Source organism: Hyperolius riggenbachi, chromosome 2 (genome assembly GCF_040937935.1).
Source record: "Hyperolius riggenbachi isolate aHypRig1 chromosome 2, aHypRig1.pri, whole genome shotgun sequence".
NCBI classification, from domain to species: Eukaryota; Metazoa; Chordata; class Amphibia; order Anura; family Hyperoliidae; genus Hyperolius; species Hyperolius riggenbachi.
In genome coordinates, this window is record NC_090647.1 from 459,887,605 (window position 1) to 459,915,119 (window position 27,515).

General features: G+C 42.8%; 1 protein-coding gene across 24 annotated transcripts in view; it reads left to right on the forward strand.

Annotated features, from left to right (window-relative positions):
• The window catches only part of MYO18A (myosin XVIIIA), a 488,146-nt gene that overhangs the window by 362,287 nt on the left and 98,344 nt on the right, over window positions 1-27,515 (forward strand). For all 24 annotated transcript variants that reach the window (XM_068270111.1, XM_068270110.1, XM_068270109.1 and 21 more), the window contains 6 exons: window positions 2,327-2,416; window positions 7,294-7,413; window positions 15,981-16,092; window positions 18,797-18,924; window positions 20,743-20,897; window positions 23,135-23,258. In XM_068270111.1, coding sequence (XP_068126212.1) covers window positions 2,327-2,416; window positions 7,294-7,413; window positions 15,981-16,092; window positions 18,797-18,924; window positions 20,743-20,897; window positions 23,135-23,258 — 729 coding nt within the window. The remainder of the gene's footprint in view (window positions 1-2,326; window positions 2,417-7,293; window positions 7,414-15,980; window positions 16,093-18,796; window positions 18,925-20,742; window positions 20,898-23,134; window positions 23,259-27,515) is intronic.

Here is a 27,515-nt window from a genome sequence, read left to right on the forward strand (position 1 = left end):
TTGTAGCATTACATTGCTTTGTATGGCAGACTAGGAACTGGACTTGAATAACATTTATGTTCATGTGGAGTGTCAGATTGGGAACAACATAACATTCACTTTCAGGAAGACTACACACGGTGCATACATGCATTCCGCTCACATCCACACACTAGAGGTCACACTGGGTAAGGCTGACTGTAAATTACAGCCAATGACCACAGCTCCAGTAATAACCAAGTTAGAATCCCTGTTAATGAATTAATCATCACAGATGTACCGCTGTTCAGAGGAAACGTGCAACTGATTATTCATATTCCACTTTCATTACAACTACGGCCTATCTGTTGATCAAATTTCCTGTTAATCACAAACGTGTCTTTGTATATCACCCAACCTGTCTGATGGAATGACATTTATAATCTTTAAAGGTATTTAGGGCGAGGGCAACAATAATTACTTCAAAAGCAGATTGCTGATATTTAGTCATTGCAGACAGAGACAATTAGTATTGCTGGCTCGCGTACTGCTGTCCACTGGATACCTGGACTTGCTTAAAGGACACCTGAACTGAGAGGGATATGGATGTTTCCTTTTAAACAATACCAGTTGCCTGGCATCCTGCCGAGCTCTTTGGTGCAGTAGTGGCTTTATCACACACCTGAAACAAGCATGCAGCTAATCCAGTCTGACTTCAGTCAGAGCACCTGATCTGCATGCTTGTTGAGGGGCTGTGGCTTAAAGTATTAGAGACACAGGATCAACAGGAGAGTCAGGTATTGTTTTAAAGGACAAAAAAATCCATATCCTTCTCAGTTTAGGTTCCCTTTAAAGGACACCTGAACTGAGAGGTATATGGAGACTGCCATATTTATTTCCTAATTTAATACCAGTTGCCTGGCAGCCCTGCCGATCTGAATGCTGATAGGCAAACTTTTTTTCACATTAAATGTTTATTGAAGGAAAAAAATAAATAAGTAGCAACATACATACAGTATTCTGAAGAATAAGTATATAGTGTCAGGTACAGTAAAATATTCTGGGCCCATCAGAAGAGTAAAGAAAAGCCAGAAGGTATTCAAAATGCCTAATGTTCTAATCAGTATAGTTCAAGACAGTCGTTAGACACTGAAGCGAAACTAAAATTGATATAATGAATTGGTTGTGTAGTACGGATAATTACTAGAGCATTAGTAGAAAAGAAAGTATTCTCATATTTTTATTTTCAGTTATATATATATATATTTTATAACATTGCATCATTCTGTAATATTTGCAGTTTATACACTACTCAGCATTCTAAATGATTTTACAGTGCAGGCCAATGAACTATTGACCTGTCCTCTGGAAAGAAAAAGAAAGTACTGTGACTGACAGTTGAGATAACAAGCTTCAGAAGACAGAGCTCTCTGCGACTTTGAAAGTTGTGGAGCGCAATGGCTTTTTTGCATAGATAACTGGAGTTTCTTAACTCTTCCTGTACTGGAAACAATATTAGACTCATGTCTCTGCGCCTAATGTTTGATTTCATAGCTGTACTACACATACAAATCATGATATCATCATTTATTTTCTGCTTCAGTGTCTCTTTAAATATGAACAATATAGGTTATAATACAAATACAGAGTAACCAGTAAATCTAGAAAGTAACAAATCAAAGCATATTGGAGATACCAAGGAAAGTAGGTAGAGTACAAAATTTCCATCTGACCTAGAAGGCCTAAGGCCTAGAAAAACAGCTACGGTAAGTAAAACAAAAGATTCATATAGGGAGAGCCCGTAGTTTCAAAAATACCAGAAAATTCCAAATGATATTATGAGTTTCAAAATTTTCCAGAAAATATCAACAATTTAGTAGTTACGACTCGACAATTCAACAAAGTGAACAATCTTTTGTCTCTAGTACAAAGCAACAGCGCTAAACACGACAGGCAGTGCATCCCTTTCACTGTTGTACAATGTGTGTATGAGCGCTGCGTGCAAAACCCAGCACAACTTTATTTAGTCATTATTTTCCTTATATTCTTGTCATTTGCCGGGGAATGTTGTGAAAGCTTGTTTCAATTATATATAATGGTTTATTGAACAGATAAAAGCATTATGCATTGAATAAATTACATGCACAGTCAGGCGCACTGTTAATCAAGTTCCAGAGGTCACATGATTCTAGCTGACGGCATTGCTGGTGTTGAAGTGGAACTCCGTAGAGCGCCAGCACTGGGGATTTTCTGTGGAGTTCTGTTTACTTCACTGATTGGATTGTTAGTAGTTCTAGTAACCTCACACAAACTGTTTATCTGTTAATGTATACTGTAAAATGTAACTCCTCATGTCTTCTTTCTCTAGGAGGAAATACAGCAGATGAAAAGCAGAGTGGAGAAAGCGGAAAAAGAGAGGAATGAGCTTCGATTGAACACCGACCGCCTGGAGAGCAGGGTAACCCTCGTACCACAGTCCCCTCAGTCATACACTTTCATACCAGTCATCTACACTAGGGATGGTCAGAAATGAGCTCCGTGAAGCTGCCCCCCTACAATCAGCACAAATAAAAATTCCATCATGATTGGTTAGTGCTACGTTTGTGCCCATTTGTGCTACAAAAATTAAGATTTTGTGCTGCTTTCATGTTGAAGATAATCGCACTTATTACTTCCAAAACAATAGCAGGAAATTTGGGCGCATGAGGCAGGTGGACAAAAAGGGCGCCGCCATTCACTCCCATAATAAATATCGTTTAATGGGCGCCCAACAGGAAAAAAGGGCGCCGGAGAAAAATAATGTTTTAAAAGCGGCGCCCGGAGACTTTTAATGTTTTATAACTGCTTCTCATGATTACACATTATTTAATGATTTATAATTTTTTAAACATTATTTTTAAACGAAAAACAGTACAATATTTTTTTTTTTACAACATTATTTTTAAACGAAAAACCGCACAATATTTTTTTAAAACGTTATTAATGCTTATCACATGGGGGTCTTAGGTTTAGGCATCACCAGGAGGGTCTTAGGTTTAGGCACCACCAGGGGGGTCTTAGGTTTAGGCACCACCAGGGGGGGTCTTAGGTTTAGGCACCACCAGGGGGGTCTTAGGTTTAGGCACCACCAGGGGGGTTTTAGGTTTAGGCACCACCAGGGGGGTTTTAGGTTTAGGCACCACCAGGGGGGGTCTAGGGGTTAGGGATAGGTACAGGGAGGGTTCTATGTGAGAGTAGGGTTAGGTATAGCGTTCGTAACATTCTTATTAATGTTTTATAAAACGTTATTATAAATTTCACTTTTTAAACAGGGAAGATTAACATTTTTACAATTGCCGATTTCATACACATTATTTAATGATTTATAACTTTATAAAACATTATTTTTAAACGAAATATAGCACAATTTTTTTTTTAAACGTTATTCATGCTTATCCTTTAAAACCCTGCGCCCTTTTCTCCCGGCGCCCTTTTTTAACGTACGCCACCCAGCCCCCATTTAACAACCTACAGACATAAAACTGGCATGGGTGGGTAGTGCTGTGCATGTACTTATTTGTTCTGCAAAAATCATCTTTCTATCTTTTTTATAGTTTTTGACATATTCACATTTTTATATAGGTCAAAAGTTCACTCAGCCCCCCGACAACATCACAAAGGCGGAGTGAGCCTGAGTGAACTTTTGACCGTTATGAAAACATAAATATATCTCAAAAACTATAAAAGATAGAAAGTTGATTTTTGCAGCAGAAATGAGCACCTTCACAGCACTACCCACCCACACCAGTTTCGTGTCTGTAGGATGTTGTATGGGGGCTGGGTGATGGGATTGTTTTGGAAATATTAAGTGATATTATCTGCAAAATAAAAGCAGCACAAATCTTTATTTTTGAAGCACAAATGGACACAAACCTAGCACTAACCAATCATGATGGAATTTGTATTTGTGCTGATTGTAGGGGGGCCAGCTTACTTCCGACCAGTGTCTTTCCAAATTCCGCAGAAATTTGAATTTCCAATCTGCACAGAATTTATTTATTTATTTTACATTTTTTGTTAATAAAGTTAGGCAATAAAAAAACAGTTTTTTGTTTTTTCTTTGAACCCCCTATATTTTGCGGATATATGCCATTATGCATACAACTGGGTTAGCCTAATTCTTCAGTCTTGAGATTGTCCTAAAATCATCTCGGAGTCCCTGTAATATTGTATTCACAGAATTCCGATTTTTGGATACCGATTTCCACTGCGGAAATACCATTCCAGATCGGAAAAATTGTAATTCCACAGAATTCATTCTTAATCTACACATTTATTTTACCCTGTTCATAACTTATTCTCATTTGCTTGGCACTCAGCGAGACAAAAGGTGCCCGTGGCTAGCATGCTGCCCACTTCTGTGCCTCGGTTACTACTGGAAATCATTTTAGGCACGGGGATTTTTAATATGAAGCTAAAGTTTGCCTGCTTTTCGTGTGAAAATAAAATATGTGATATTAAAGAATGAGCCATTAAAGACTTCAGAGCAGAGGAAGAAATGCAAAGTAAGGATCTGGCGGAATTTCCAGGTTGCGTGCAAAAAATCACACAATATTCCGGCTCAGATTCAATCAATAAACCGTCTGAAATCGTAGAAGACAGAAGTTGATAATTTGTCTATGTTGGAAGCAACAGATGCCCTGAGGATACAATGACACAAACAATACCAGTTGCCTGGCTCCCCTGCTGATCTTACTGGCATCAGTAGTGTATGAATCACACACCTGAAACAAGCATGTGGCTAATCTAGTCAGAAACATCTGATCTGCATGCTTGTTCAAGGTCTAGAGCTAAAAGTATAAGGCCATGTTCCCAGTGACCTTTGTGTCTCATGTGACAGCAGTGTCGCATAGTCAATGAAAAGTTTGTTTCACTGTAATCGTTAAAACGCGCGCAGTGCATTACCGTGCTAAACTCCGTCAAGCATGCAGATCAGATGTTTCTGACTATATTAGCCACATGCTTGTTTCAGGTGGATGATTCATACTCTACTGATGCCAGAAAGATCAGCAGGACTGCCAGGCAACTGATATTGTTCAAAAGGAAATAAATATGGCAGCCTCCATATCTCTTTCACATCAGGTGTACTTTAAGGATGACCACACATGCATTTGTTTTTCTTACTGATCTGCCATCTAATCCTCAGGTCATCAGTTGCTTCCAACATAGACAATTGATCAACTTCTGTCTTCTGTGATTTCAGAGGGTTTATCAATTGAAAGGGTGCTCGTGCATGTCAGAAAATCCTTCTCAAGCCAGCAGAAGGTGGAGGGGTGAAGGATTGACAGCTACATTGCATTGTACTTGGCAGTACAGCGTTAGCGGATCAATCATTTATTTAAATTTCGGTTAAAATCTAATTGGGATTGAATGATTAAGGTGTTAATATTGATCACTAATACCTGATCCGTTTCCTATCAGGGAGCAAACGGCTGTTTGCTGGATCATGCTGGTATTGACCCATGTATAGCTGCTTCAGAAGAGGTATTACATCAGATAATGCATGAGATTATTGACCGACAACAAGCTTAGCTACCGAGTGTCCACAGAACAGGAGGAAAACACTTGTGTCGGTAGCTGGGCTTTAAACTGATCCTCAGAGGGCTTATATAGGGACCACATTTGTAGAAAACAACATAAGGTGATGGCGGGAGTCAGTAGGACACCTACTTTTTATTTAATTTTAAATACAAAGTACCTCTTTTCAAAGTAAACAGTTATTCTAACATTACATATTTTATAGTGTCTTGATGTTTTTAAAGGAATACTATCGATGTATGTATTTATTTTTAAATGCTGTATGTTGTAGCACACATTAGGGCAAGTACTAAGAGCAATTTGATTCCTCACACAGCTGTTCCTCTCAGCTGTAAAATCCTCCGTCAGTTTTGTCGTCAGTGTTGGATACAAAATGTATCTAATACTGGGCTCCCAGAGGGCTAGACCATGTCTCTGCAAAGGGGAGATGCTATCAACTCCTCAGTTTATAGTTTAATTATCACCTTGCTGAAAGAATCTTATTGATATGGTGGTAAGGGGTTAAAGATTCTAGCAATGTGTGTTTATTATCTTAGCTTCTCTTGACTGATAAAGATACTAATAATGCTAATTGTAGACAGTGGTCTGCCCCTCTCAGCAGCTTGTAAAGTGGATGCAGCCTGGAGTGAATCACCTCAAGTAGGCAGCCAGTCTGAGTGTAAACACAGACTAGTGTTATAGCTTGTTATATTCCAGCAATATTACAGCTCATTTAGTTACCTGTTACCACCTCAGATCAGCCTATTTCTCCTCATGTCTGCTGCATGCTGTGAGTGACACAGTGAAATATATTTGTGAGCTGTGTGACAGAGTAACCAAGCAGCTCAGGGTGACCCAAACTACTTTGAGCTGTGTGAGAAATGAATTTTTAAGCAGGGATAGTGAGAGAGAGACCTGGGTGAATAAATAAAGTGCCCTTAGCACTAGTGGTAATGTGTACACTAATATAGAGTATTAAAAAAAAAAAGTCGTTTCAATCGATAGTACTCCTTTAAGTAAATTGGCTCTAAAAAAGATACACTTGAAGTACATTTAAAATACAATTATAAAAATGTTCAGTTTTTGTAACATAAAAAGTAGAAGCTCAAAAGTTCACAGGTAGCCAGGTCCTAATTGCAACATCACCTTTTAATAGTCTAAAAATGTACTGCAGCGTATTTCCATTTAGAATAATGGGCTCAGAGAAATAACTAATGTTGTAGGAGCTGTCTGTCTGAGGGAACAGCACTGAGGGTGCCTACACAACTTTGATTTTACCATATACATAGTCCAACATAGAATTGGAAAGGGTTAAAAATCTGTTGGCCCTCATACTACTTGTAAGTGGTTAAATTGGCTAATCATTCACCAATCAAAATTGGATGTCAGTATGATCCTTCTTCCAGCACACTTCCTGTACCTCTGGCAGGTTTTGTTTTGCAGAGACCCTCCACCAGTCCATTTCAGTACTGCCTGTAAAAGACCAGGTAGAAGACAATAAGCCCAGCTTCAGCCACAGATGTTAAACTGCAAGAAAAAGTCTACTACTGAAAGATAAAAAAAAAAAAATGTGTTTTGTTTTTTTTTCCCCTGCAAAATGCCAGACTTTCGATTTGCAGTGGCAGTTTTTGGGGTAGATTTTAGTTCTGCATGGGATCACTGAGCGGTTTGTAATGTTCAGGAAAGATGTTGTTACCACATTTACTGGAGTGCTTTCCTTTATATTTTTGTTACCAAACAATAATAGCATTTCTACTTTTTTCTGCTAATCTACTCTAGATCACAGAACTGAATTCAGAGCTCACAGACGAGAGAAACACAGGAGAATCTGCCTCCCAGCTACTGGAGACCGAGACTGCCGAGAGGCTGCGGGTGGAAAAAGACATGAAGGATCTGCAGGTAAAACCTTTTAGTATTCCATCCTCCCCATACAGGCTGTGACTGCTTCAAGGCAAGTCATCCCTCTCTTATCTCCTGCCATATGATCTGATAGATTCAAAAGTCTGACTTGCTGACTCCTTACTCACTTTGTCTGCCTTACTGCTGCCCTTCAGAGCACCTTATTAGGGCATACCCCTTGTGGCATGAAAACCTGCGGCATGGCAGACCTGTTTAATGCCGATATATACCACACTCACACTCGTACAAATGATCCCTTGCAGAATAAGAAATATTATCGTTTACCACATGCTGCATATACAGGCCAGCAATGTATAATACATTCCTGAGCTTAGAGACTCCGACCAGTACTGCAAAGTACTTAAAGATGCATACATTTCTGTAGCTTGTGCTCTCCTCTTTCATTTGATGCCTGAATTGCCGTTCTACACCAAATAGTTTTTGTTCAATTTAAAAATTGTGGCTGCCATCTTGGCTATGTTATAACTTCCGGGTCACCCCATCTTCTCTGTTAGAGAAGTGCATCACTGAATGAAGCAGGAAGAGGAAGTGACACGCATGGCTATTGCAAGAGGCTCCTCCAGAGGGGTCATAGCACGACTTTCTTGGTCGTCTGGCTTAAAGTCATACCCATGAGAGGAGCTCGGAGTCCCTTTAAGTCATTGCAGTGGGACTGCTGTTATAAGCTTGTGTGTGCATATTCGGGGTTCTGCTTGTTATATATACCTCTAGCATTGTGTGGCATGCAAAGCAGAGAATGATGCAGACAAAATAGAGCCATAGCCAATATTGCTGTGTTGGCTTGCTGTGTTGGCTTCCTCTGCTTTCATTTTGTTGTTGAGGTTGAGAAGGTAAAATTTGTGCCATCCAGGCTTCTGGACACCTAGCAGGCCTTAGGCATCTGCCTAGATTGCCTTGTAGGTGTTTATAGCAGGGCTGTGGAGTCGCAGTTGGAGTCGGAGTCGGGCCAATTTTGGACAGTTGGAGTTGGTCGTTGATTTCATAAACTAAGGAGTCTGAGTCGAGGAGTCTGAGCCATGTTGGGTAGTTGGAGTCGGAGTCGTGGTTTCATAAACTGAGGCGTCTGGGTTGGAGTCGGAAGATTTTTGTACGCACTCCACAGTCCTGGTTTATAGCATATAGGTGCACAATGCTGTTGTAGAACTATTCAAACCTCAGGGAGAAAAGCGGCATTGTGGCAGCCAATCAAATTTCATTTTAAACTCAAGGTGAGACACTTTGTCTGGTTACTGCATCTGTGATTTCTAGCCATAATGCACTTCCTTGCAACAGTGTATAGTTGCATAGTTTGGGGAATGACACACCTAATATTCACATTTATTATGTCCCCCCCCCCCCCATCAAGAAAACCTTTAAAAAAAACAGCTGGTATAAATAAAACGTTCTATACATACCTGAGGCTTCATCCAGCCCCATACGCACGGATATGCTCCCACGCTGCCATCCTCAGTCTTCCCTCAGCTCCGATACTGGGTCCCCGCACGTCAGTCAGTCGGGCCAGTCTGCGCAGGAGAAGTGCGCCCTCTATGTATCTCTCCAGCGGCTGCTGGAGAGATACGCAAACCGCGCACTTCACTTACGTCAGACGGAAGTGCGGGGACCGGTATCGGAGCTGCGGGAAGACGGAGGATGGCAGCGTGGGAGCATATCCGTGCGTATGGTGCTGGATGAAGCCTCAGGTATGTATAAAACGTTTTATTTATACCAGCTCTGGTACACTTTAAGATAGTTGGTTTGCCCTTTGCCAACACATACATCAGTAACTCCATGGACTCTGTGAACCTAGACCTGGATTCTGCATACAAACTGGCTGCCTCCATCATGCATAGGAAATAGGCCCATTTTGCTACTATTAACAATTTTCAATGTTTGAAGGCAGTTTTAAAGCCTAATCGCCTTATGCATACAGGGACATAAGTACACATATGCAGCTTTTATGTGTGTTTGTTTACTAAACAGACAGATGGTTCTTCATAGTCGATCCAAAAATTTGAAAGCAATCTTTCATCCCGAGTTGCGTACCTTTTGGTGTAGGCTTGTGTAGACTTTGTTGTGGGGAGCTTCTGTCAGGCCATCTGCCTGGTAGCGCAGATGTAGCTGCAGCCTTTTGGCCACATTCTTCTGTAAGAATAAGACGCCATGATGAAAGAGGGTCTGACAGGCCCGTACTGCTGCGTTCGTTCAGCGGGAGCCGGTGTTCTTGCTAATGCATTACCACCATCTCTGGAACTGCAGGATTTTTCTTCCCACTAAGCGCTCTGTGTTTGTGTTGTCCTTTTTTCAGATCACTCTTGCCGGCAGTTCTAATAATACCGATTACTTGCAGCACTGGAATAGAGTGGAAGAGATTGGCAGTAAGCTCTCTGGTCAGAGTACCTCTTGTGACTGAGAACACTTCAGACTTGTTTTGTCTGCCAGGGCTAATGCGGGGAGTGAGTCCTTTTCACATGTATGAATGCCTGGCTGTATGGAGATAATAGACATCGTCCTCACAGCCGGGGCATAGAGTTGGGGTTTCTTGTCACTTTGCAGCTTCCTTTCAGACAGTCTGCCGGAGAATCCTCTACCCTGTGAGATGAATGTGAGCTTTCCCTTCCCTTTCAGCACCATTGCATTAATGGCTGCCATTTGTTTTACTAATGGTGACATAATTACACTTTCATAATGATCTATTTACCATGTGTAGATTAAGAGACTGCAATGGGCTATTTATTAAGTTGTGTGCACGATAAAGTTATAGCTTTAAGAAAAAAATCTTAGAAGGTCATGTGTTTTGCAGCTTATTGAAGACTTAAAGTGGAAGTACTTTTAACATTTACTCCCATTCATCCCCAATTAGTATTGGGTATATTTAAAGTGTACTTGAGGTGACATGAGATAAACGTGTGTATGTACAGTGCAAAACATATAAATATCCAGGTGGTTTTACTGGTTTTATTTTACTGCCTGAAAGAGTTAATTTTTAGGCATGGAAATTCAGCTTCTGTCTTGTCAGTACTTTTTTGGAATACAGTAAACATCACTGATAAGCAAATTACAGCCATAATGCAAGGTACACACGAAACAATTTTCTCAGAATCAGAATCTTTTATTTCGCCAAGCACGACTGGGCCGTGCCCGGAATTGGGTTTGGCAAGTACAGGGCTAGTGTGAGAACGGGCAGGACATAACGATACATATATGTAAGCAGACAGACAATATAAAGGGTTACAGCATTTGGACACATTTGAACACGTATATATGAAGTGTGCAGCCGTGTGGTCAGGCTGGGTGCTACCAGACACCACTTGTCTTGGTAGGATGAGGAGGGATCTAAGAGTTCTAAGAGTTCAGATAATTTATGGCTGAGGGGAAGAAACTGTTCCTGTGCCTTGTGGTCCTGGTGTAAATGCATCGGAATCTCCGGCCTAGGGGGAGCCTACTAAAGAAGCGGAAACCTGGGTGGGACGGGTCATTAGTGATTTTTTGAGCTCTGGAGCGCAGTCTAGAGTTGAAAATCTGGTCAAGCGAGGGGAGTGGTTTCCCGATGATTCTCTCCGCTGATCTGATGACCCTCTGCAGTTTGTGTCTGTCGCTGGCGGAGGAGCCAGCATACCAGACCAGGATGGAGGAGCAGAGGAAAGATTCAATTGTGGCAGTGTAGAAACTCGTCAGAAGCTCGCGGGCCATACCGAACTTCTTTAGTTGGCGTAGGAAAAATAGCCTCTGCTGGGCTTTTTTCTGGGTTGAGGTAGTGTTGGCTTTCCAAGTCAGGTCCTTAGAGATTGATAGGAGGATTGTTGTATTTTATATATATGAATGCATTTACTTCAAGATTAGTCTCCGTTATACTGTGCAATATTATATTTTATTTTGTGGCTGATGACCATTATTGTATGTGTCATTTTTGCTGTGCCAGCAAACCTGTATCCCCTGCTATGTGTTTTATTTGATTTTAAAGGGATAAGTCCCTAATAAACTTGTTCATATTTTGTTGGTACCTAAGTGTATTACAATTTATTATTACCACTACTTGCTATATGGATGGCTTTCTCTTTTGTTTTGAGGTCCTTAGAGATTGTCGTGAAAAGGAGGCGTGCACAGGGGACGTTCTCAACTACCGTGCCGTCAATACTGATCGGGGGTGAGGTGGTGGCGCGTTTCCTAAAATCGACAATCATCTCAACCGTTTTTGTAGTGTTGAGGACTAGCCCGTTCTCCCTACACCAGTGGCAAATTCTGTCAATCTGGTGGCGATACTCCTGCTCATCATTACCAGAGATGAGGCCAACGATGGTGGTGTCGTCAGCGAACTTGAGGACTTTGACGGAGTCCGCGGTGGACCTGCAATTGTTAGTGTATAGGGAGAATAGGAACGGCGACAGTACGCAACCTTGGGGGGCCCCTGTATTGGTGGTCCTTGGTTGGGAGATGATAGTGTCCAGCTTGACGGCCTGGGATCTATTACTTAGGAAGTCCGTGATCCAGAGGCGGAGGGTGGGGTGGACTCCGAGGGCAGCAAGATTTTCTTGAAGTGTTAGGAGGCTGATGGTGTTAAACGCCGAGCTAAAGTCGAGTAGAAGGATCCTGGCGTATGAGTCAGGTCTGTCCAGGTTCTGGCAGATTTACCTCCAAGATCGATTTTTTTCAACGTCTGATCTGAATTTTGACCAATTTTCTGATAGATTATCATAGAAGTGAACGGAAATCGATCGGAAAATCGATGTAATAGCTAAATCGATGTATCCTATGTAATAGCCAGAAGGCATCAGGTTCCCAATTACCGTTAAAACAGGCATCTATTAGACCCCTACCGCTCCCGCCCGAATGACTTGATCCTCACTTATGGTATCCCAGCAAGAGATCATATCTGGAATTGCTGGAGATTCCTTTGAAAACGTACATTCTGGCCTTGATTTGCACAGTGCTGCTTGTAGCGCTATTCATATTATTTATTTCTGTTGTTTGTGTTAGTCTTTTCAGGTTTGACAAGATACATTTTCCCAGCAGTGTTTGTGTCTAGGCACACCTTTGTATACTTGCAGGAGATGACATTGGTAGTACAGAGGCGTCTAGCTCCCCTTAAAGGGAAAACCTTGACATCAGCTAGCAGGATTTGATGCTGTCACCTGTTCCAGCTATCTGCATTCATATCACTCTATGACAGGAATCCTGTGTAGAGTGTTTGTGTGCTGTATTGCTACTGCAAAAATTCATTTTGGGCAACAGATACTGCATATATGATTAAATAGTAATGCACAGTAAGGTTAGCCGTGACCAATGTATGCCTCTAGCTCAAGATAACAAATGGCTAGCTGAAACCAAAATGAAAGCGAGTTAAAGTGGATCCGAGATAATCTTTTGCTCATTGCATAATTGTGCTCCTTTCATATAGTTTATAGGGCATTCCTCAAGCTAAATACTTTTTCTGTTTTTGTTTTAATACTATAATTCCCTATAAACTAAACAAGCCTTGGCACTCTGGAGCCTTAGTAGCAAGGGCTTATAGGGACACTTAAGTCACCCCCCCAAAAAATGAGTTTTACTCACCTGGGGCTTCCAATAGCCCCCTGCAGCTGTACGGTGCCCTCACCGTCTCCCACTGATCCTCCTGTCCCCGCTGGCAGCCACTTCCGGTTTCGGTGACAGGAGCCGACAGGCTATGAACGAGAGTGATTCTTCGCGTTCCTGGACACAATAGTGCCCTCTATGCTGCTATATGATATATACTCTATGCTATAGCAGCATAGAGGGCGCTATTGTGGCCGGGAACGCGAAGAATCACTCGCGTTCCCTGCATGCCGGCTCCTGTCGCTGAAACCGGAAGCGGCTGCCGGCGGGGACAGGAGGATCGGAGGGAGACGGCGTGGGCACCGTATAGCTGCAGGAGGCTATTGGAAGCTCCAGGTGAGTAAAACTCATTTTTTTGGGGATGACTTAAGTGTCCCTTTAAGGGAGCTCAGTCTTGGCAGGAGAAGGAGGAGGCGGCGGTTACTAGCCAGAGATTTCAGAGGCAGCAGGGAGAAGGAGAGGGGAGTGAAGTTTTCACAGGCTGAGTGCTGGAAATACAGATCAGCTTGCCTGTGTGTAATGTGACAAACAAAACATGGCCGCTCTCATCGTATCACAGGCATAAATAATCATAAACTGTTGAAGCTATTTGCAGCTAGATTTGCTGTGTAAACTATCTAAACTTTAGATAGATGTATAGACAAGTTACTTGTTATAGTTAGTTTTTCATCTCGGATCCTCTTTAAGCTTTTTCATTGGTCAGCGAAACCATCCATTGTGGCTAACTGACCAATGGTAAGACTTTAGCGATGAAGGATGCAGCACCTAATGTGACCTTTGCAGGAGAAGATATTTTGCATGCTAATTTAGCCGAATGCATCTATGGAATTCTGGATTATGTTGAAATACAGTTTTCATGGAAACCTTTGAATATGTATGTTGAATTTGATGAACAGCTGTTGTTGCTCAGATTTCCAACTGGTTCACTTTAAAGTGTCTATGAAGTAGTCTCCAGAGTTCTACCAGAGATGCCGGTCTCAATTAATATGAATGGGTAGTGTGTCTGGCATTACTGCACTAACCAGTGGTTCTGGCTGATATATAGAGTAATGACACATAAAATAACGGGCGCTGAATACACTGATCTGACAACCTCTTGCACCATCTCTGTCACTAAAAAGAGCAGAACTGCCTCAAGTAGTCCACTGCTACCCCAGTTTGCAAACTAACACTATGGTAAAAATGAAAAAAATTAAAGGAACAATAAGTAAGAATTAAAGAAACACAATCGTATTAGTTTAACTATTTAAGTTGTATTACTGAATAAATGGACTTTTGCGCGGTATCCTAATTTTTCAAGTTTCACCTGTATAAATCAAAGCAGATTTAATGACCCTTTGAACTTGTCAGCAGTCAAACCCTATCTGAAGCTGCCTCTCACTGTTTCTTGGCTGTCTAAGTTCTTCAGAAAACAGGACTGTATTCAATCCAGTGTGTCGAATTGCTCCGAGAAGGTTGTTTTATTTTTTTTTTTTGCATTGATAACTACTGAGCATTTTTTACTGTTCCTGTACTGGAAACCAATATGAGATTATCTTCTTTGCTACTAATGTTCTATTTCTTAGCTGTACTACGCACACAATTCATTATCTCATAAGTTTATTTTCGATTCAGGTTTGCTTAGTTTAAAGGAATCATCAGCCAAATTATTTAAAAACTATTTACTTACCTGGGGCTTTCACCAGCTTCTTGCAGCCGACTGTCCCACACCACAGCTCCACTCTCCGCCACTGTCCTGGGGTCCCCGCACGGTGTCTCGCCAGGCATCCTCTACCGCGCCTGTGCAAGCGCCGCTGTCAATCAAGCCCACGTTGTCCGCGGCTTACTGTGCAGGCCAGAACTATTGCGCCTGCACAGTACGCCACGTACAACGTGGGCTTGATGGACAGCAGCGCTTCACGCAAGTGCACTGAGGACTACCTAGAGGTCATCCTCTGCACCATGCGGGAACCCCGGGCCGGCAGCGGAGAGCGGAGCTGTCAGCGTGGGACAGTCGACTGCAGGGGGCTGGTGAAAGCCCCAGGGAAGTAATTCAGCTTTTTTATAATTTGGCTGATTATTCCTTTAACCACTTCCATACCATGAAATTTTGTGCTGATCTGTGCTGCGTGGGCTCTCCAGCCCGCAGCACAGATCAGATAGCAGCCAGGCCGATCAGACTTCCCCCCCCCCCCTTTTTTCCCCACTAGGGGGATGTCCTGCTGGGGGGGTCTGATCGCCGCCGACTGCTTGCGCTTGTGGGGGGGGCTCTTCAAAGCCCCCCTCCGCAGCGCTTCCTAGCCTCCTTCCCCTTCCCTCCCTCTCCCTCCCCCTGTGAGCGGCGCAGGACGGATTTCCGTCCTGCGCCTGATGGGATAGGCTTTAGCCTATCAGATGCCGGCGATCCCCGGCCAATTAGAGGCCGGGGATCACCGATCTCCTCTACGGCGCTGCTGCGCAGCAGCGTCGTATACATGTAAACACCGGGGAAGGTCTTCCCCGTGTGTTTACATTTACGATCTGCGGCTCGCAGGGTGTTCACGGAGACGCCCTCCGTGAACTGACATGGAACGGCCGCATTGAATACACTTCAGGATTCAGGGGCGTATATATACGCACCGAGAATCCGGAAGTGGTTAAAGTCACTGAAAGTCATGGGATATTGTGAATTTTACAAGTAAAATACAGACTGCTTATTTCTGCATAACAATGATCTGTTCATTTAGCGCACAAGAACTAATGGAAATTCTGCATTGAGGCTTCTAAACTGGTCTTGAATAGAGATTGCCAATGAGATGCAAATTTTTCCAGCTTGCATGCAACGGTTATGCAAATTATATGAAGCTTGGAGTTGGGCCAATCCAAATCAACAGGAAGTATGTGTGATCAGCCCAGTTCCATGCTGCATACAATTGACATTGAATTTGCATGCTGTGAAATTGACCTCTCAATGACATTCCAGAATGATAGGTATGTGTGGGTTATACCTTGTGCTATAACAGTGTTCTTGTGCCTAGGCAAAATATGATGCCCTTAAGAAGCAGATGGAATCCATGGAAGTGGAGGTGATGGAAGCAAGGCTGATCCGAGCGGCAGACCTCAATGGCGAGATGGATGATGATGACTCTGGTGCGCTTTCCTTATATATCGCGTGATATCTGGAATATTGACTGTGGTTTGTCTTGTTAAAACAGAAGGTATTTACGATAATTCAAATTTAAGTTTGTAACTGGTTACCCACAATGCACCACCGCTGAATATGCCAGTTAAATCTTTATGCCCCTGAAGCCAGACTCTGGGGAGGACAAACTATCTGAAACAGGCTGTCTGCATGTTGGGTTGATGTGGCTCTGTAAAATGTAAAGTTATAGGCTTGCTATAGACTAACTGTTCTGGATGTAAGCCTGGCTTCAAGGGCATAAAGAGATATTTTGCATATTCAGCAGTGGGGCATTGTGGGTAACCACAGTTACACACTTAAATATGAATTATCACAAGTTCCTTCTGTTTTAAGAAGGCAAACCTCACCAAGCATTGCTTTCTTAGTAAGAGGGCTTTTCGCTCTCTGTTGGTCCCTATACTTCCCTAGTTGTTTTGGGTCACTCCGAGCTGCTTGGGTATTCTGGAATATTTACCTAATGGATTTGTGCATGCTACTAGACTGCTCTTTCCTTTTAGATTGTCTTGTAATTTAAGACTTAATGGTCCTTTAAAGTGGATCCGAGATGAACTTTTACTCATTGCATAATTGTGTTCCTTTCCTATTGTTTATAGGGCATTCCTCAAGCCAAATACTTTTTTGTTTTAATACTCTTATTCCCTATAAAATAAACAAGCCTCGCCCACAGGTTTTCAGAGAGCCAAGGCACTTTCAGACAGTAGCAAGGGCTCATGAGAGCTCAGTCTGGGCAGGAGGAGGGGGCGGTATTACTAGCCAGAGATTTCAGAGGCAGAAAGGAGGAGGGGGGGATTAGGTTTTTTTACAGGCTGAGTACTCAAGATGCAGATAAGCTTGCCTGTTTGTAATGTTTACAAACAACATGGCTGCTGTCATTGCATCATAGGAAGAAATAATCATATTATATTGAAGCTGTTTGGAGCTAGATGTGCTGTGTAAACTATCTAAACTTTAAATAAGATATATAGACAAGTTACTTGTTATAGTTAGTTTTTCATCTCAGATTTGCTTTAAATAGTGTTCTGCTGGGTTTATGTGGTCATGTTTATGTGCAGGAAGATTGCGTTATGTGGTACCTATAAGCTGAGGAAGTGTAAAGACATCCTGATTATGACCCTCTGAAGAGCTCTGGGCAGCATTTTATGTCTCAATTCCAGAATAAGAGCTTTTTTAGCAAATTTTAGGATTAAAGTGCCAGCTTGGGAATGCCCTGTATGAAGAAGATAAAAAGATGAATCAGAATAATCAGTGCATCTGAGCTCCACTTTCTGTTAAAGGAGACCTGAAGTGTGAGGCATATGAAGGCTGCCATTCTTATTTCCTTTTAAACAGTTTTTTTTTAATCCAACCCAGGCATGCTCAATCAACTGATGTCTCCACTGGAGATGTTTGGAGATCTCCTCAGATTCCTTAAAGGACAACTGAAGTGAGAGGGATACGGTGGCTGCCATATTTATTTCCTTTTAAACAATGCCACTTGCCTAGTATCCTCCTGATTTTAAATGTATTAATAGTTTCTGAATCACACACCTGAAATAAGCATGCAGCAAATGCATACAAACGTTAAGGACATCCAAGACCAAAAAAACAATGCGAATTCTTTTGGCATGCCCGAGGGTCAATTACTAATTGTGGCCTACTAAGGGGATTTATAATGGATGAAAGGAGGCAGACTGGGGGGGGGGGGACACAGCCTGCCAAAGGATGCCATTAGTAACAAAAATATGTACTCTATTACACCGTTTTTTTGGTCTCTGATGTCCATTGAAGTGTACCTGTAAGGAAAAAAAGTGGCCCTATGTGGTACCATAGCAGGGCAAAGCATTTGGATCCAAATAAGGCTTCCCTTTCCTCCTCCGTCTCTCCATTCCAGCGGTTGGACCCCCGAAAAAGAGCTTATCGACGCATGTCAGCAGCTCTCGCAGGCGCTCTGTCCTGTTCAGCTTTCTTTGGAAAGAGCCAGGCTGGATTGGGACCACGCCACTGCCCAGGCGTGAGTCGTCTGCGCAGTAGCACGGCCCCAATCAGGCTCGGCTATTTCTGCCGGAGCCCGAGCTGGACTCTTTTCAATGTATAAAAGGAAATAAATATGGCAACCTTTACATCCCGCTGTCTTCTGGTGTCCTTTAAGAAACTGCAGCTATCTGGGAATAAGGCTGTATAATTTGCTGGAAGGAGCCAATGTCTCGCTAGAAGAATGCATATACGAATGGTCTTTATTCATGCTACTCCTGTTTTGCGAAACAGGAACTGTCAGGCAGGGACTTCATCAGTTGTCACAATTGTCTTTTTAAACCACCCAGAGAATTGGGAATTAGTAAACTGAATGCATTGCATCATTATGCTGTTGACAGTACAAGGGGGCGGGGCATAGACAGAAATCTATGAGATAATTGTGGCCCGTAGCAATTAAAGTCCGCTATGCAGGAAGTGGTTTGGGGAAATACTACGGACTATGTACTTCAAAAGTGGTTAATATAAGCTAGTATAGAGACACATACTTAAAAATACATACATACTCTACTTTCTCAGTGTTTACACTGGAAATTATGTATACCTAAAGCTGAGTTACTGAGTATTGATTATTAGCATTGTTTTGCCATTGTGCTGATTTTAAGTGCTTATAAGTATTGTTCATTGTTATTTTATCTGCAGGTGGGGAATGGCGCCTGAAATATGAGCGATCAGTACGTGAAATTGACTTCACAAAGAAGCGGATGCAGCAGGAGTTTGAGGATAAGCTGGAAGTGGAACAGCAGGGCAAGAGGCAGCTGGAGCGGAGGGTCAGTCTGATCCCCTAATCAATGTTATATAATGCTTTCTGCCGATTATGCTATTTTAACTACTTTAGGACCATAGTGATTGAAATCTACGCCCTGTTTTGGTGGTTACCTGACGGGCAGGGCGTAAATTTCAATCAGCCGCCGCTGCGCACATCTGTCGTTTTCGTCGCTCCTTCCGATCTCGACGCTGAATCCCTGCCGTGTCCCGTCGCAGCTCACTTGCTCTGCCTGTCTCTATAACGGCAGAGCCCTGTGAGCGGGTCAGGAGCTGATGTTATTGGCTCCTGACCCTCTCTTTCAATGTAAGCAATGCCCATTGGCTTACATTGAAAGACAGGGTCAGGAGCCAATGTAAGCAGCTCCTGACCGGCTCACAGGAACTCTGCCGTCATAGAGACGGCAGAGTGGATGGCCTAGGTTCCCGACGTGCGGTGGTGACGGCGGTTCATCGTTATCTGTCGGGATTCCGCCGTTTCTGTACCAGCGGTCTCTGGGCAGAGGCTGTTGGTACTTAAGTGGTTAACTTCAGTATTATGAACACAGCTTTTTGACCAAGTTAGGGAAAAAAAAACACTGTTGAAGCTAATTTCCAGTTTATACGGTAATTAAGCATTTTCCTCAAAGGATGCAGGTAGTTATGAGAGCCTGTCTGTACCAGACTCCTAGTATATAATAAAATGATAAAATGTCAGGTACTGTTCACAGGTAACAGTGATGCCCAGCTTCAGGGTCTTTCTCCATCCGTGCAGCCATAGTTAGCTTTGTTGGAAGATGCTGTGACCCCTTCCTCTGTCTGCTAGAGGACACAGAGTGGTAGATAGTGACAGCTTGGTAGGTGAATTCTTTATTATCCTGGATGAGAAAAGCATGCTTCCTATCCATCATATTGTGTCCTAGTAGCAGAAGAGAACTGCAGATACCTAAAAGAGGATAGGGCTCAATGTCCGATTTCTAGCAGTTCTTTAGTGGGTACACATACAGTATAGTACCAAGCCTACTTAGAATTTGCCTTTGTTCAGTTTTTTCATTGAAAGGGATAATAAACACATGTGGCCTTATTCAATTAACTTTGTTGCCTTAGTTTTCTCCTAGGAGATAATTCTCCATCTTCTATTTAAAATGATCCACTGAGCAGACAAAGGCCTCAATTCACTAAGATCATGCTGGAGATAATAAAGCAAGAGAAAACTTACCTCCACACAGTGTGAGAGTTATCTTATCTCTTCATTCCTTAATTTACCTCCTCTGTAGTTAATTTACCTCCTCTGTAGTTAATTTACCTCCTCTGTAGTTAATTTACCTCCTCTGTAGTTATTTTCACACGCAGTTAATTAACAGCCTGTCTTTAACTCTGGAGTTATTTTAAGGATTGAAGAGTTAACTTAGACAAAAGAGTTAACTTTAGATTTGCATGAGGTAAAATGTTTCCTGAATACTACATGCCTTATCACCATGGTAACAACTCTAGAAACGTTATTAAAGACAGGAGATAAGCTTAGTGAATTGAGGCCATTGTGACTGAGAACAGTCTTTGGTCATTCAATTTCCATTGTTCACTTCTATTTTGTCCATGTGTCATTTGTTGTGAATGACTTCCATCCAGCGTGTGTGCACAGCTTTACATTGAAGTGTGTAACTAATGATGGACCTAATGCTGTCAGACCACCATATGAATCAGCCCTTCATTAGTGCTTCAGTATGATTCTGTATTGAACTGCTAGACAAACTGATAACCTCGTAGCCAGGAAAGTCATGTCCTCTGACAGTACAGGCTGCCCAGCTGTCTGCTATAAAACCTGCACTTTCTCTTCCCTTCAGCTGGCAGATCTGCAGGCAGATAATGAAGAGACACAGAGAACTCTACAGCAACTTAAGAAGAAATGTCAGAGGCTGACAACCGAGCTACAAGATACCAAGCTTCATCTAGAGGGGAATCAGGGACGAAACCATGATCTGGAGAAAAAGCAGCGAAGGTCAGTAAACTCATCATTTGCTCATTGATCTGGCTACATTTAAGGAGACTCTGTTGCCTTGAGGTTTAGGTAGATCTCCATGTTCAGCTCCTTGTGTATTATATTACCAACTTGAGTTAAGCCTTTCCTAAATTTGTGTGTATGTTTTATAATGTGTGTTGATTAGGGTGGCAGTATTTTCTCCTTATACAGTACATGCAACATGCATGCTGTGTTTCCGGCTTCCTGTTCCTGATTTCCTTCCAACTCAGTGATCCTCAGATCTCCCTAAAGACTCGTACCCACCTCACCATTTTGTTCACTATTCTTCTGACTACTGCCAATGTTTTTGAGCAATGAGTGATCAGATCTTTAAGATCCCTGATGACTCCCGTGCAAAGTGTCGCGATCATTTGAACTCTCGTTTGGCCCCGTCATGTGCTGTTGCATGTTCACGCAGGTAGGATCTGGGGAACCTTGTTTGAATCCTTGCTGTGAAGCTCCCCGATCCATCGTAGGTTAGTATTTAGCTTAAGGCAGCACATTCTCTTAAAGGAGAACTCCATAAAGTATAATCAACTTCAGTATTCAATAAGCATACCGTTTGGAATTAATACTTTCTAACGGTTTTTTTTTGCCCTTCAAAAGTTATCAACTGCAAAAGTCTCTGGGTCTGTTAACACTTCGCATTACAACTTAAAACCAATGTTAAGGTGCGTACCGCACTACGGCTGAAAGGAGGGTCTGATGGACCCGTCGTTGGCTTCCGTAGTGCGCATGTACGCACCTTAAATCAATGAGATCATACACACTTACATGCGAATGTCGCATGCAGGAGAAAAAAAAGTTACAACCCTACAGTATAATTTTACACCCCGTGTATTTTTCGTTGATAGTTATTGAGGTACTTCAGCAAAATGTGTGATAACACAGACAATGTGCATATTGTCCGGAAAACCACGTTTGAATGTGTGTTTTTTCTACACTGATGGGTGTAATCTTTGCTTCAAACACAGTGGCGTAACAATAGGGGATGCAGAGGTGGCAATCGCACCGCCTCTCTCAATGGCAGAATTAGCTCTTTATTGGCCCTGTGCTGGTAAAAATCACTTCTATAGATGCTTTAAATAGTGGTAATCTTTAACAAACTGTTCCCCATCCCCTACTTGCACCTCTGGGATCGTGGTTGTCCTTAGGAGTTTTTGGTGCACCATATTAATAGTTATATATGATGTGCTTGGCGGGGGGCCTCTGCGCCTTAGCTATGCCACTGTTCAAACACACACTATAGGCAGCCTTTCCTGCTGTAGGGCCAGTTCACATCAGTAAAGCGCTGCCCGTTCAAGTGAATGGGCATCTCCTGTACCGTCGTTTGCATGAACACTGCCTTCTGATCCCATTTTTTTCCCCCAACATTTCAAAAGACCCTGGAAGCAAACGGCTGCTTTCAGGGTCACTTACTGACGTGTCTCCGTGTCACAATTTTCTCACTACGAGCTTCAGCAAGAGACGTATCGCTCCTTTCAGCAACCTTCACAAAAGTTTTATTATGACCCTGGCAAAGGTTGCCATAATTTATTAAATTATTTTTTTTTTTGTTCACTAGATGAGGTTTTCTGTGTCACTTTTGATATCACCCCACTAAAGATGTTTGGAGATGCTTTTATAAATCTGCTGAGATTAGATGGTTTCTTTCTGAAAGAAACCGAACACAGCAGAGTTGCGTTGGCCCCCTTCTAATCAGCACACATAAATAATCCATTATGTTTGGTTAGTGCTACGCCTGTGCCCATTTGTGCTGAAAAATAATTGGTCCCTCAACGACCTCTTCCGCCACCTGGCTCCTCCCCTAGATTCCCCGTTAACTCTGCGAATCAGTGTGTACTGCACGTGTGGCCCTGCTGCATGTCCCTGTCTCCGGCAGCATTTTGTGCCTGCGCAGTACTACTGCCCAGGCAGAACGTTCCCACATGGGGGAGTGCGCACTGACTGGCAGAATAACCGAGCCACCTAGCGGAGGATCCAGGCGGCCCGCGAGGACGCCAAGGGACCAATTAGCCTGAAGGGGGTTGGAGGAAGCCCCAGGTATGTATATTTTTTTTTTTTTTAAGCCATCTCAGTTATGCTTTAAGATGGGAGAAATGATTCTCATTTCTTCATACTGATGGTAGAAACTCCTGATAATGACAGGAACTTGAGAGCCCCAGGATACCTCATTGTTCATATTCCTTAGTCTAAGCTTGACACTCATCCCTCAGGTTTGACACTGAGCTGGCACAAGCACAGGAAGAGGCACAGAGGGAGAAGATCATGAAGGAAAAACTAAGCCGAGAAAAAGATATGCTCACGTCTGAGGTCTTCAGCATCCGTCAACAGCTGGAGGTGAGTGAGAATTGCATAAAAATAGCCAAACTCTCCCAGGTCTAACATCTGATGGAACCCCTGGCTGTCAAAACGTGTTTTCTGATGTTTCTAGTTCAAAAGTTTTACAATCCAACAGCTGTATCATAAAAATACTGTACATTACAAAGACCGATACCATGCATATGATCCTGTGTTTCGAACACTTCCAACTAATTGGGTGTTCAAATGCACACTTTTACCATGAATTGAGTCTCTCTAGTTAATGCTATGTTCTCCAATATTTTGAAGTTAAGAGTTTAGATTCAAACCTTGTGTACAAGCAACGACATACCGTAATTCTTAGGAAGAGATTAAAGAAAGATTGAGAAAGAATAAATAGAAAAAGATTTAAGAAATTAAGTCGCCCAAAATCCCAGTGATGCATCCCCTCCCCTTCCCCCCTACCATACAGCCACCGTTTGTCTCCATTGATCCCAAATTTTAGCAACCTGGGTGGAGTGGTCATCAAGCACGCCAGCTATCTGTTGTTGTTGGATCATAAAAGTAGCAATCCTGGATTTGACCTCTTAAAATATATAATTCTTCTTCTCCATGGTTTGGCTATGGTCTGCTTTTCCATTACAAAGATAAAGTTTGCAATGATTTTTTGATGCTTATTTAAGTTTTCTATGGGAAAATGTCAAAGAACAAACTTTGGTTCCTGTGGAACCGCTATCCCAAATAAAGCTTATAATAATCTGAAAATCCTAGACCTATGGCTAGACAGCATAGTACATGACTAAAAATATGTATCATGTCTCCTTTTACTCCACAACCTCTAAAACATAGACCAATGCCTGCTCCAGGAATATGACTCTTCTTAGCTGGGACCCAATACCAATGAAATAAGACTTTGTAGGCTGACTCTATAATAGCAAGGTTTAGAGACAACTTTGGAATAGTATTCCAGGCATCTATACGCAGGTTTATTTCCCACTTGAGGACATATTTGTAATTGGTATCTAAGAAAAGAGACAAACCAATGTCTATTTTTTTTTGTAATGTCTTACTATTTGGTATTTGTCATGAAGATAATCCCAGGTATGAACTCCCAAGTCTCCAGTTAAATGTATAATCTATTCTAAATTTCGAGATTTCTACTTTTTTTAATAGCAGTGCTGTTTAGTCCTGTAGAATAAACTGACTGCCTGGGGATTTGAAGGAACTCAATAAAACATGTTACAGTCAACTATTTGTTTAGTTGTGCTTGGCAAAGTGAAGTCTTGTTTTCAAAACCATGATAACAAGTTTCAGGCTTACACCTTTGATTCAAATTGCAGCCTTGATTTGGGAAGTTAAAAGGTTGTTGTTGTTTCTCTTAGCCACTGCATGTCCTTCAATCAGAAGGAAATATAATGGTCAACTGCAGGTTTTCTGTATTACATTTGAACACGACTACATGGTCTCTGCAGTGGTGTAGAGCAGTGTTCCCCAACCCTGTCCGGAAGGCCCCCTAACAGTGCATGTTTTGTGGAAATCCACACAGGTAGTTAATCAGCTCTGCTGAGACACAAATTACCTCACCTGTGCATGTTTGTGGTTTTCTGCAACACATGCACTGTTGGTGGGCAGGGTTGGGAAACACTGGTGTAGAAGCTACCGTATGGTGCACTGAGGGTGGGAGAAACATGGCTTTATTCCCATACCAAAAAGTCTGGCCGTTTACAGGATCCCTGCTCAGAAGGTCCTGGGCCTAGTATACTGACATTGCCTGCAGGGTTGTGGATAATCTGCACAGAATGCATCCATGCCATCAGTTTTGCAGTGTAACCATCCATTACCAGGTCCCTTTAGAAAGAAGAACTTTACTTTGTCAAATTTCAGTAGCCCAGCATCTGCAGTCTCACAGACCCCGTAGCCATATAAAAATGTGCACATACAGGCACATCCTTTCACTCAGTGGTCACTAATCTGTTTACAGCAGTGGCTCCCCTGGAAAGCGATAAGTAGTTCTGACCAGAGTGGATAATGCTTAGTGCTCTGGCAAGCAATCTCTCTTTCTCTGAAAACTGATGCCTGCTTGCAAAAAGAAGAGTTAGCGAATGTCCTAGTTTTGCTCATTTGTTTGCCAATAATTTATAATAAATGTTTGTATTTTGCTTTTTTACGCTGTAGTGTGATTCAATTAGCCCAGATTGCATCTCCAAATGTATCCTATTTTCTGTGGCTGTCAAAATACTGAAAGCTAGTGGTAGGGGAAAAAGATAGATAAAGAATTGATTGATATTTGCTGTGTCATTTGTTCATGTTGTTTAATCCACCATGAGGCTTTGGGTCATTAGCTTTACAGCTGGCAGACAGGTAAAAACCCAGACAGTCACACACACACACACCTACACACACACACACCTACACACACACACACCTACACACACACACACCTACACACACACCTACACACACCTACACATACACACCTACACACACACACACCTACACACACACACCTACACACACACACCTACACACACCTACACATACACACCTACACACACACACACCTACACACACACACCTACACACACACACCTACACACACACCTACACACACACCTACACACACACCTACACACACACCTACACACACACACCTACACACACACCTACACACACACACCTACACACACACCTACACACACACACCTACACACACACACACACACACACACCTACACACACACACACACACTAACACACACACCTACACACACACACCTACACACACACACACCTACACACACACACACCTACACACACACACACCTACACACACACACACCTACACACACACACACACCTACACACACACACACACACACACACCTACACACACACACACACACCTACACACACACACCTACACACACACACACACACACACACACACACCTACACGCACACACACCTACACGCACACACCTACACACACACACCTACACACACACACACACACCTACACACACACACCTACACACACACACACACACCTCTAAACACATACACACACACCTCTACACACACACACACACACACCTACACACACACACACACACCTACACACACACACACACACCTACACACACACACACCTACACACACACACACCTACACACACACACACACCTACACACACACCTACACACACACCTACACACACACACACCTCTAAACACACACACACACACACACCTCTACACACACACACACACACACACACACCTCTATACACACACACACACACACACACACCTACACACACACACACCTACACACACACACACACCTACACACACACACACCTACACACACACACACACACACCTACACACACACACACACCTACACACACACACACACCTACACACACACACACACACACACACACACACACACACACACGCACACACCTAAGCACACACACCTACACACACACACACCTACACACACCTACCTACACACACACCTACCTACACACACACCTACCTACACACACACACACACACCTACACACACACACACCTACACACACACACACCTACACACACCTACACACACACCTACGCACACACACCTACACACACACACACCTACGCACACACACCTACACACACACACACCTACACACACCTACCTACGCACACACCTACCTACGCACACACCTTCCTACACACACACACCTACCTACACACACACCTACCTACACACACACACACACCTACACACACACACACACACCTACACACACCTACACACACACACACCTACGCACACACACCTACACACACACACCTACACACACACCTACACCTGATTTTTATTCCTACATAATAATCTCCCTGTCTCTGAGTCCTGTGTCAGGGCTGGCTGTGCGGCACGTGGGCTGGCTTAGGGCAGCGGTTGTGACGGCCACTGGGGGTTGCAGCTGTGTGCGCATGCGTGAGGTCGCAGGCAAGCAGGTGTGACATGGCTGTGGACTAGGTAATTGCCTAGCGCCCATTTTGAAATGGGAAGGCTTTTTGCTAGTTAGTATGTACAATATTAGAGGGGAGATGCTGCTTGGCATTTGGAAACATCTGTTATTTCCCACAATAGAATGATGTTCACAGGCAGGAAGCTGTCAGGGCCATGGCCCTGACATCACACTGGGGGAGGGGTTTCACCACTAAATCAGCCATACAGACGTCTCTCTCTCATGATCTATTGGAGAAAAGCTAAAGATTTCTCGTGGTTACTGAT